Genomic DNA, 12,717 nt, shown 5'->3' with positions numbered 1-12,717 from the left:
CGGACATGTGGACAAGTGGAGCAGGGCAGGGTCAGGACTATATGACTGTGACAGCCCACTGGGTAGATGTATGGACTCCCGCCGCAAGAACAGCAGCGGCGGCACCAGTAGCAGCATCTCTCAAACGCCAACTCTTTCCTAGGCAGGCTACGCTTTGTATCACCGCTTTCCAGAATACGCACACAGCTGAAAACCTCTTACGGCAACTGAGGAAGATCATCGCGGAATGGCTTACCCCAATTGGACTCTCCTGTGGATTTGTGGCATCGGACAACGCCAGCAATATTGTGTGTGCATTAAATCTGGGCAAATTCCAGCACGTCCCATGTTTTGCACATACCTTGAATTTGGTGGTGCAGAAATTTTTAAAAAACGACAGGGGCGTGCAAGAGATGCTGTCGGTGGCCAGAAGAATTGCGGGACACTTTCGGCGTACAGGCACCACGTACAGAAGACTGGAGCACCACCAAAAACGCCTGAACCTGCCCTGCCATCATCTGAAGCAAGAAGTGGTAACGAGGTGGAATTCAACCCTCTATATGCTTCAGAGGTTGGAGGAGCAGCAAAAGGCCATTTAAGCCTATACAATTGAGCACGATATAGGAGGTGGAATGTACCTGTCTCAAGCGCAGTGGAGAATGATTTCAACGTTGTGCAAGGTTCTGCAACCTTTTGAACTTGCCACACGTGAAGTCAGTTCAGACACTGCCAGCCTGAGTCAGGTCATTCCCCTCATCAGGCTTTTGCAGAAGAAGCTGGAGGCATTGAAGGAGGAGCTAAAAGGGAGCGATTCCGCTAGGCATGTGGGACTTGTGGATGGAGCCCTTAATTCGCTTAACAAGGATTCACGGGTGGTCAATCTGTTGAAATCAGAGCACTACATTTTGGCCAGCGTGCTCGATCCTAGATTTAAAACCTACCTTGGATCTCTCTTTCCTGCAGACACAAGTCTGCTGGGGTTCAAAGAACTGCTGGTGACAAAATTGTCAAGTCAAGCGGAACGCGACCTGTCAACATCTCCTCCTTCACATTCTCCCGCAACTGGGGGTGCGAGGAAAAGGCTCAGAATTCCGAGCCCACCCGCTGGCGGTGATGCAGGGCAGTCTGGAGCGACTGCTGATGCTGACATCTGGTCCGGACTGAAGGACCTGACAACGATTACGGACATGTCGTCTACTGTCACTGCATATGATTCTCTCACCATTGAAAGAATGGTGGAGGATTATATGAGTGACCGCATCCAAGTAGGCACGTCAGACAGTCCGTACTTATACTGGCAGGAAAAAGAGGCAATTTGGAGGCCCTTGCACAAACTGGCTTTATTCTACCTAAGTTGCCCTCCCACAAGTGTGTACTCCGAAAGAGTGTTTAGTGCCGCCGCTCACCTTGTCAGCAATCGGCGTACGAGGTTACTTCCAGAAAATGTGGAGAAGATGATGTTCATTAAAATGAATTATAATCAATTCCTCCGTGGAGACATTGACCAGCAGCAATAGCCTCCACAAAGTACACAGGGAGCTGAGATGGTGGATTCCAGTGGGGACGAATTTATAATCTGTGAGGAGCGGGATGTACACGGTGATATATCGGAGGATGATGATGAGGTGGACATCTTGCCTCTGTAGAGCCAGTTTGTGCAAGGAGAGATTAATTGCTTCTTTTTCGGTGGGGGTCCAAACCAACCCGTCATTTCAGTCACAGTTGTGTGGCAGACCCTGTCACTGAAATGATGGGTTGGTTAAAGTGTGCATGTCCTGTTTATACAACATAAGGGTGGGTGGGAGGGCCCAAGGACAATTCCATCTTGCACCTCTTTTTTCTTTCATTTTTATTTGCGTCATGTGCTGTTTGGGGAGTGTTTTTTGGAAGGGCCATCCTGCGTGACACTGCAGTGCCACTCCTAGATGGGCCAGGTGTTTGTGTCGGCCACTAGGGTCGCTTATCTTACTCACACAGCTACCTCATTGCGCCTCTTTTTTTCTTCTTTGCGTCATGTGCTGTTTGGGGAGTGTTTTTTGGAAGGGCCATCCTGCGTGACACTGCAGTGCCACTCCTAGATGGGCCCGGTGTTTGTGTCGGCCACTAGGGTCGCTTATCTTACTCACACAGCTACCTCATTGCGCCTCTTTTTTTCTTTGCGTCATGTGCTGTTTGGGGAGTGTTTTTTGGAAGGGCCATCCTGCGTGACACTGCAGTGCCACTCCTAGATGGGCCCGGTGTTTGTGTCGGCCACTAGGGTCGCTTATCTTACTCGCACAGCTACCTCATTGCGCCTCTTTTTTTCTTTGCGTCATGTGCTGTTTGGGGAGTGTTTTTTGGAAGGGCCATCCTGCGTGACACTGCAGTGCCACTCCTAGATGGGCCAGGTGTTTGTGTCGGCCACTAGGGTCGCTTATCTTACTCACACAGCTACCTCATTGCGCCTCTTTTTTTCTTCTTTGCGTCATGTGCTGTTTGGGGAGTGTTTTTTGGAAGGGCCATCCTGCGTGACACTGCAGTGCCACTCCTAGATGGGCCCGGTGTTTGTGTCGGCCACTAGGGTCGCTTAGCTTAGTCATCCAGCGACCTCGGTGCAAATTTTAGGACTAAAAATAATATTGTGAGGTGTGAGGTATTCAGAATAGACTGAAAATGAGTGGAAATTATGGTTTTTGAGGTTAATAATACTTTGGGATCAAAATGACCCCCAAATTCTATGATTTAAGCTGTTTTTTAGTGTTTTTTGAAAAAAACACCCGAATCCAAATCACACCCGAATCCGACAAAAAAAATTCGGTGAGGTTTTACCAAAACGCGGTCGAACCCAAAACACGGCCGCGGAACCGAACCCAAAACACAAAACCCGAAAAATTTCAAGTGCACATCTCTAGTTTTAAGAAGGTACAGTTGGGAGACATTCTTCAAATGAAGAGAAGTATTAGAACATGAGAACATTCACTGAAACTGGAGGGAGGCAGGTTCAGGGGAAATTTTAGGAAAAATTACTTCACAGAAAGGATAGTGGACAAGTGGAATAGCCTCCCATCAGTGGTGGTAGAGGCTAAGACAGTAGAGCAAATTAAACATGCTTGGGATATACATAATGATATCCTTACAAAGAAATAAGATCAAATAGGGCTTGAGGTAACAATATGGTTGAAAGTGGCAGATTAGATGGGCCAAGTGGTTCTTCTTATCTGCCGTCAAAATTTTATGATGCTATATTTATCTGTTCTCATTACTAAGTACATATTTGGCAAGTCTGTAGTAGAAAAGCAAATTCTCATTTACATTTTAAAGGTGAAGAGTATAGGTTTTTGAAGTTAACTTAATTAGTACTTTAATTTTCTGTACTGAATTGTAACATTCAATGGGTGGAATACAGTTGTTTGAAATGTCGGTTGGGTGTCTGTTTTTTCCTATTAGATAGGAAAAAACAGACTCCCAACTGACTTTTCAAACAATTGAATATCCCCCAATATGTGCATATTTCTCCAGTAGCCTTTTGGTATGTGTCCTGTAGTATATCTTCCTTTGAAAAATGAAGAAACATGCCATTATTTTGTCAGTAAAACCTGGGGCTAACCTTTTTGGAAAGCGGCCTGACTCTCATAGTTCATTGTGAAACAAGATTAATTTGCTGTGCCATCTGAACGTACAGTAAAAGAGACGGGCCCACAAAGAGGAACACGCACACTAAGCAAGGACAAGTCTAGTTTAAACTACAAATAGTTCTAAGCCACAAACTTGGGTAACAGCAGTGCCGTAACTAGGCATTTTAGCGCTGTGTGCAAGAAACGACATTGGTGCCCCCACCATGTGAGATAGGGGCAGAGCGCGCTGTAGGCGCACAAAAAATATATAGGGGCGTGGCTTCATGGGGAAGGGGTGTGGCCACAAAATAATGGCAATTCATACTACGGTGCACAGTAGTCTCCATTATTCAAATTACGCTGCACAGTAGCGCCACTACACCAGGTAGAGCACCTTTTATACATTACAGCAGACAGCGTCCCCCTTTTTACACATTACGGCAGACAGCGTCCCCTTTTTACACATTACGGCAGACAGCGTCCCCTTTTTACACATTACGGCAGACGGCGTCCCCTTTTTTACACATTACGGCAGACGGCGTCCCCTTTTTTACACATTACAGCAGGCGGCGTCCCCTTTTTTACACATTACAGCAGACCGCGTCCCCGTTTTTACACATTACGGAAGACTGTGTCCCCCTTTTTACACATTGCGTCAGCCAGGCCCCCTTTTTACATATTACGGCAGACGGTGTCCCCCTTTTTACACATTGCGGCAGTCAGTCCCCCTTTTTACACATTGCGGCAGTCAGTCCCCCTTTTTACACATTACGGCAGCCAGTCCCCCTTTTTACACATTACGGCAGCCAGTCCCCCTTTTTACACATTGCGGCAGTCAGTCCCCCTTTTTACACATTACGGCAGCCAGTCCCCCTTTTTACACATTACGGCAGCCAGTCCCCCTTTTTACACATTGCGGCAGTCAGTCCCCCTTTTTACACATTATGGCAGACGGTGTCCCCCTGAGAGAGAGAGATACTTACCATCTCCCCGCTGGCAGTCAGGCTCCTCGTGCAGCTCCCTCGGTCCAGGCAGGTGAGAAGGAGGAGGAGGGATGGGGACTGGAGCCGCAGCAGCGCTATTTCATTGGTAGTAAGCGCCGCTGCAGCAGCCCCCTCTCCTTCCGTATTGGCTGCCCGGCGCTGCTGTGGATGCTGGGATGGAGGAACTGCCAATGAAATAGCACTGCTGCGGCTCCAGTCCCCCTCCCTCCTTCTCCGCTGCCCAGAGCTGTAGCTCTCCTCCCCAGTGCGGCGGTGGCGCACGGCGCAGAGACTTCAGAGACGGCATGTAATGAGTCAATTTGACTCATTACATGCCGCTGGCCGTGCGCCCTCAGGGCAACTGCGCTGTGTGCCAAGCCCACTTGGCACACACGTAGTTACGGCCCTGGGTAACAGTATAACTCAGAAGTAGCACTGTTGGTGTTGCATATTTACTCCTTGACATTAATAATTAATTGAGTAAAAAGCCACATTGAGCTAATGTTTAATGAGGAGCTAATCCTTCATAACCTGTATCACAACTTTTGTGTTATGTAATTGCTCCTGTGTCCTACAAAGGTGTACAGTAATAATTCCATCACTGAGATTCCCGGGAGCCACCTATGCTTTCATACCTGTTCCATGAGGTCATGTCTAACCCTTTAGCCTCTGTATCTACGACACAATGTTAATGTGAAATAGTGGTCTCTTTCTCCATGACAAAATCTGTTTGTACAGTATAATTAGCATAGCAGACCTCCAACAATCAATATACAACATGGCTAAATATTTCTTAACCACAACACGAGCACTGACATATTTATATAATTATTTCCTTTCCCTCAGATTGGAGCGTCTCTAATGTCCAGCAATGTTGGCAGTGGCCTATTTGTTGGCATGGCAGGATCGGGAGCAGCTGGAGGTTTGGCGGTTGGAGGTTTTGAATGGAACGTAAGAAACTATTGATCAGACTCTCTTACTAATACTCACATATATTCCTTTTCAGAGGTGTAACTTCCTTTCTGGTCTATCAACCAAAGGTTTCTGCTCTGCTCTCCTGAGCATGTACACTGAAGAGAGAGTCCAAACAGGTTTCACTGTGCCTACATCAGGCTCTATGCATGTATGGAAGAGCAGGAGATTGTCCAGCACCACTGTGACCTTTCACCTCCAGACACTAAAGCCTTGCAGTTCAAGTAGTTTCATCATTGTTCCTAGTATGTTTTCTCTCAATAAATGTTTTGCGCAATGTATACAGTACACCTTGAGGGTACGTTCCTAATGGATAGCCTCCCATCAGAGGTGGTAGAGGCTAAGGCAGTAGAGCAATTTAAACATGCATAGGATAGACATAAGGATATCCTTACAGAGAAATAAGGAACAAATAAGGTTCGAGGTAAAAATATGGTAAAAAAGGGGCAGACTAGATGGTCCAAGTGGTTCTTATCTGCCATCACATTCTGTGTTTCTGTGTTGGGAAAATACACAGAATTCTTCCACTGCTTGCTCATTTCCGATCTTCAAAGGTCACGAAGAGTCTGCTGAAACTTTTTGCTATTAGATATTACACTATTGACATCAGTCACTTTTTTTCCTTTTATTTGAGCCAGGGAATGCTTTAGTCAAAAGCTCCTGTAACTAGAAATATAAATACTAAGTAATTTGGCTTTCCGCTCTGCTGTAGATTTCTGATATCCTGCTAAGCTGTTTTGTGACAGCAAATCATTCGTCAGGCGCATCTGTCAGCTCCATCCCTATGTCCCTACAGCAATTGGCTGTTTAAACTTGTACCTTCAATAGATCAAGCAACTAAATAAACTTTTGACATTTTTCTGACAAACTGACTACAACACGACTTAAGAGACAGAGATGTTGTGCAACGCTGTTCGTGATTTCAGGATATATATTTTTTTAACTAATAGAAATTAAATAAATTGATACAAAAATTTGGAAATGCATCACTAATCTGATTTTCACTAGTCTGTTGTTAGGCAGTGTCTTCATTACTAGTCAGTCGTTTAGCATTGACCGCATCACTAGACTGATGTTAGGCATTGTCCCCATCATCATTATTCTGTTATGCATTGTCTTCATTACTAGTCTGTTTTTTAGCATTGTCCCCATCACTAGCCTTTTAGGCATTGTCCCCATCACTAACCAGTTAGGCATTGTCCCCATCACTAGACTGTTGTTGGGTATTGTCCCCATCATCTCTAGACTGATAGGCATTGTCCCCATCACTAGCCTGCTAGGCATTGTCCCCATCATTAGTCTTTTAGGCATTGTCCCAATCACTAACCTGTTAGGCATTGTCCCCATCACCAGACTGATGTTAAGCATGGTCCCCATCACTAGCCTGTTAGGCAGTGTCTCAATCTGTAGACTGTTAGGCATTGTCTCTGTCACTATGTTAGGTTTTGTCCTTATCATCTCTAGACTGGTGTTAGGCATTGTCCCCATCACTAGACTGATTTTGGGCATTGTCCCCATCACTAGCCTATTACACATTGTCCCCATCACTAGACTGTTAGGTATTGCCCCCATCATCTCTAGACTGTTAGGCATTGTCCCCATCACTAGACTGTTGTTGGGTATTGTCCCCATCATCTTTAGACTGATTTTGGGCCTTGTCCCCATCACTAGCCTGTTACACATTGTCCCCATCACCAGACTGATGTTAAGCATGGTCCCCATCACTAGATTGTTAGGTATTTCCCCATTATCTCTAAACTATTGTTAGGCATTGTCCCCATCACTAGACTGTTGTTGGGTATTGTCCCCATCATCTCTGGACTGATGTTAGGCATTTTCCCCATCACTAGACTGATTTTAGGCATTGTCCCCATCACTAGCCTGTTAGGCATTTTCCCCATCACTAGACTGATTTTAGGCATTGTCCCCATCACTAGCCTGTTAGGCATTGTCCCCATCACCAGACTGATGTTAAGCATGGTCCCCATCATCTCTAGACTGTTGTTAGGCATTATCCCCATCACTAGACTGTTGTTGGGTGTTGTCCCCATCATCTCTAGATTGATTTGGGGCATTGCCCCCATCACTAGCCTGTTACACATTGTCCCCATCACCAGACTGATGTTAAGCATGGTCCCCATCACTAGACTGTTAGGCATTGTCCCCGTCCCTAGACTGTTATTGGGTATTGTCCCCATCATCTCTATACTGATGTTAGGCATTGTCCCCATCACTAGCCTGCTAGGCATTGTCCCCATTACTAGCCTATTAGGCATTGTCCCCATCACTAAACTGTTAGACATCGTCCCCATCACTAGCCTATTACACATTGTCCCCATCACCAGACTGATGTTAAGCATGGTCCGCATCACTAGACTGTTAGATATTGTCCCTATCATCTCTAGACTAATGTTAGGCATTGCCCCCGTCACTAGACTGTTAGGCATTGTCACCATCACTAGTCTGTTGCTAGGCATTGTCCCAGACATTAGATTGTTGTTAGGCATTGTCCACTAATTCCTAGTTAGTGGTACCAAGAACGTGGCACTTGCTTCTAGTGACTTATTTCTTCTTCTCTAACCATGGTGATATTCTCTCTAAGGCTTCCTGGGTGCTGGTCGCTCTTGGATGGATTTTTGTGCCAGTATACATCGCCTCGGGAGTGATCACTATGCCGGAATATTTGCAAAAACGTTTTGGTGGCCACCGGATTCGCATCTACATGTCTGTGCTATCCCTCATCCTCTACATCTTCACAAAAATATCGGTGTGTATGATCTAGAACAGCAAGGATGAGGGAGGCAGCTTCATATTGTCTAAGTTTGGTTGAGCTTTTTTTTTAATCTATATATACTTGGTTAGTATATAATGTATTAACATTTCAATTAAAGATACCCCAATAATGCAGGTCCCCTTTTTGATATGAAGGGCCTGATTCTAAGATGGCGGCAAGCCCAAATGTGGACTCCCCAAATGTGCTCCTTCCCACATTATATATATATATATATATATATATATATATATATATATATATATATATATATATATATATATATATATATATATATATCTCCAGCATGCACAGGGTGGCACTCATGGGACTTGCTGCAGAGGAATAAATGACTGGCTGAGTCAGTTCCGTTCAACGTTTCGGTTTATCACCTTTTTCAAGTCCCATGAGTGCCACCCTGTGCATGCTGGATAGATTGGGGTTCGAAAGACCCGGGAGGGCACCAGGGCAAGTAACAATTTGTTAGCAATGGAGTGCCAGCATTTATGATTGAAAATAAATATATATATATATATATATATATATATATATATTCAAACAGAACAAAGTTTATGCGCAAATACCAGTCCTCTTTGTAAGTGTTTTACTGTGGAACCACAAGTCCCAGTTTCAGCTGTAAGAAAGGAGAATGTCCACGCTTTCAAATGGATTCCAATATATCCCCTTAAGCACCAAGATTCTTTGAATCGGCAGCTCCACTGGACACCAATACCCACAGTTGGTAATGAATTCTGTAATCAAATGGAAGAAAAGGAGCGCTCCACAGTGCGTATCAGTTTTAAAATTGTAGTTTATTACAACAATCTGACACACATGAGGTAAGAACACGTACCACAAGCGGCGGTATAAACCACCGTAAGTATAACAAGTACAAGATCAATATCTGACTTCACCGTCTGTGAAAGGTGCTTCTCGGCTGCACAAAGATCCTCCTGCTAGGCCACGCCCCTACCGGTTTCGTCACTCAGGACTTCGTCAGAAGTCCTGAGTGACGAAACTGGTAGGGGCGTGGCACTTTCACAGACGGTGAAGTCCGGTATTGATCTTGCACTTGTTATACTTACGGTGGTTTATACCGCCGCTTGTGGTACGTGTTCTTACCTCATGTGTGTCGGATTGTTGTAATAAACTACAAGTTTAAAACTGATACGCACTATGGAGCGCTCCTTTTCTTCCATTTAAATATATATACAGGTTGAGTATCCCATATCCAAATATTCCGAAATACGGAATATTCCGAAATACGGACTTTTTTGAGTAAGAGTGAGATAGTGAAACCTTTTGTTTTTGATGGCTCAATGTACACAAACTTTGTTTATCACACAAAGTTATTAAAAATATTGTATTAAATGACCTTCAGGCTGTGTGTATAAGGTGTATGTGAAACATAAATGAATTGTGTGAATGTACACACATTTTGTTTAATGCACAAAGTTATAAAAAATATTGTCTAAAATTACCTTCAGGCTGTGTGTATAAGGTGTATATGGAACATAAATGCATTCGGTGCTTAGATTTAGGTCCCATTGCCATGATATATCATTATGGTATGCAATTATTCCAAAATACGGAAAAATCCGATATCCAAAATACCTCTGGTCCCAAGCATTTTGGATAAGGGATACTCAACCTGTGTGTGTGTATATATGTATATGTATGTATATATATATATATATATATATATATATATATATATATATATATATATATATATATATATATATATATATATATATATTGTATATTACACACACAAATTTATAGAACACTGCAAGAACATGGCTTTGGACACAAATCCTCTTTATACCACACTCATGCACTTAAATTGAGAGCTCACTGTTATTTAGATATAATGGCCTTTATTAAACACATTTCAATATGCTGCCATACCCAGGATTTGATCCTGCATAACAACTATGAGGTTTCTAACTATGGGGGTAATTCTGAGTTGATCGCAGCACTAAGGCCCTCATTCCGAGTTGATCGGTCGCAAGGCGAATTTAGCAGAGTTACACACGCTAAGCCGCCGCCTACTGGGAGTGTATCTTAGCATCTTAAAATTGCGACCGATGTATTCGCAATATTGCGATCACAAACTACTTAGCAGTTTTAGAGTAGCTCCAGACTTACTCTGCCTGTGCGATCAGTTCAGTGCTTGTCGTTCCTGGTTTGACGTCACAAACACACCCAGCGTTCGCCCAACCACTCCCCCGTTTCTCCGGCCACTCCTGCGTTTTTCCCGGAAACGGTAGCGTTTTCAGCCACACGCCCATAAAACGGCCTGTTTCCGCCCAGTAACACCCATTTCCTGTCAATCACATTACGTTCGCCGGAGCGATGAAAAAGCCGTGAGTAAAAATACTATCTTCATAGCAAAGATACTTGGCGCAGTCGCAGTGCGAATATTGCGCATGCGCACTAAGCGGAATTTCACTGCGATGCGATGAAAAATACCGAGCGAACGACTCGGAATGAGGGCCTAAGTTTGTTAGCAATTGGGCAAAACCATGTGCACTGCAGGGGGAGGGGGGGGGGGGGGGGGGCAGATATAACCTGTGCAGAGAGAGTTAGATTTGGGTGGTTTATTTTGTTTCTGTGCAGGGTAAATACTGGCTGCTTAAATTTTACACTGCAATTTAGATTTCAGTTTGAATACACCCCACCCAAATCTAACTCTCTCTACACGTTATATCTGTCCCACCTGCAATGCACATGGGGGGTCATTCCGAGTTGTTCGCTCGTTATTTTTTTCTCGCAACGGAGCGATTAGTCGCTAATGCGCATGCGCAATGTCCGCAGTGTGACTGCGCCAAGTAAATTCGCTAAGCAGTTAGGTATTTTACTCACGGCATTACGAGGTTTTTTCTTCGTTCTGGTGATCGTAATGTGATTGACAGGAAGTGGGTGTTTCTGGGCGGAAACTGGCCGTTTTATGGGTGTGTGCGAAAAAACGCTACCGTTTCTGGGAAAAACGCGGGAGTGTCTGAAGAAACGGGGGAGTGTCTGGGCGAACGCTGGGTGTGTTTGTGACGTCAAACCAGGAACGAAACTGACTGAACTGATCGCAGATGCCGAGTAAGTCTGGAGCTACTCAGAAACTGCTAAGAACTGTCTATTCGCAATTCTGCTAATCTTTCGTTCGCAATTTTGATAAGCTAAGATTCACTCCCAGTAGGCGGCGGCTTAGCGTGTGCAAAGCTGCTAAAAGCAGCTTGCGAGCGAACAACTCGGAATGACCCCCATGGGGGGTAATTCTGAGTTGATCGCAGCAGGATTTTTGTTAGCAGTTGGGCAAAACCATGTGCACTGCAGGGGAGGCAGGCAGATATAACATGTGCAGAGAGAGTTAGATTTGGGTGGGTTATTTTGTTTCTGTGCAGGGTAAATACTGGCTGCTTTATTTTTACACTGCAATTTAGATTGCAGATTGAACACACCACACCCAAATCTAACTCTCTCTGCACATGTTATATCTGCCTCCCCTGCAGTGCACATGGTTTTGCCCAACTGCTAACAAAAATCCTGCTGCGATCAACTCAGAATTACCCCCATGGTTTTGCCCAACTGCTAACAAATTTGCTGCTACGATCAACTCAGAATTAGGCCCTATATAAAGCTACTTGTACTTTGTAAAAAATAATCAGCAATGCAATTGAGCAGATCTAAGTAGTGTGCAGCTACACATCCAATCCCTTGCAGCCACGTACTACATAGATCTGCTCACCTGCAATACTGATTATTATTTTTTCACAAAGTACAAGGTAAGCTTCAAATAGTTAGAAATCTCTACCTTTCTATGCAGGGTCAGATAGCTCAATGAATAGTGTCTGACTGCAATGCCACAGGCGATGGGTTAGAATCCCAGGTATGTCAGCATCTTGCAATATAACTGTATAACAAAGAGTTCTCAAGTTAAGTTCATGAATGTTGTATAGGTAATAGCGACAGAAGGGGTGGGAGACAGGGGCAGTCAGGAGATAGCGGGTTTCTAAGAGAGGACGGAAGCAACAAGTGAAAGTAATTAAAAGAGATAATAGAAAAGTGCCGCCAACAACGCGCCCTACCCTGTGGTGCTATGTGCGGTGGCACACTCTGCACCATCCATACGACCCTGGATGTATGCAAACTGCACATGCGCAGTAAAAAGCTATTTTTGCAATATACTGATTTGCGGGTGTAGTACAGGTGACCGGCGGTCTCCTGACCGCCGGTCACCTTACCGACGCCGGGATCCCGGCAGCATACCGACGCTGGGATCCCGGCGGGGAGGGGCGAGTGCAGCAAGCCCCTTGCGGGCTCGCTGCGCTCGCCACGCTGCGGTCGCCACGGGTTCTATTCCCACTCTATGGGTGTCGTGGACACCCACGAGTGGAAATAGTCCCTGTTGGTCGGCATGCTG

General features: G+C 44.8%; 1 protein-coding gene across 8 annotated transcripts in view; it reads left to right on the top strand.

The window, feature by feature from the left end:
• The window catches only part of SLC5A9 (solute carrier family 5 member 9), a 166,506-nt gene that overhangs the window by 89,958 nt on the left and 63,831 nt on the right, over positions 1 to 12,717 (top strand). For all 8 annotated transcript variants that reach the window (XM_063939579.1, XM_063939582.1, XM_063939583.1 and 5 more), the window contains 2 exons: positions 5,402 to 5,506; positions 8,130 to 8,294. In XM_063939579.1, the coding sequence (XP_063795649.1) occupies positions 5,402 to 5,506; positions 8,130 to 8,294 (270 nt within the window). The remainder of the gene's footprint in view (positions 1 to 5,401; positions 5,507 to 8,129; positions 8,295 to 12,717) is intronic.

The sequence above is a fragment of the Pseudophryne corroboree genome, chromosome 9, assembly GCF_028390025.1.
Source record: "Pseudophryne corroboree isolate aPseCor3 chromosome 9, aPseCor3.hap2, whole genome shotgun sequence".
NCBI lineage: Eukaryota > Metazoa > Chordata > Amphibia > Anura > Myobatrachidae > Pseudophryne > Pseudophryne corroboree.
This window is presented reverse-complemented; position numbering and strand designations above follow the sequence as displayed.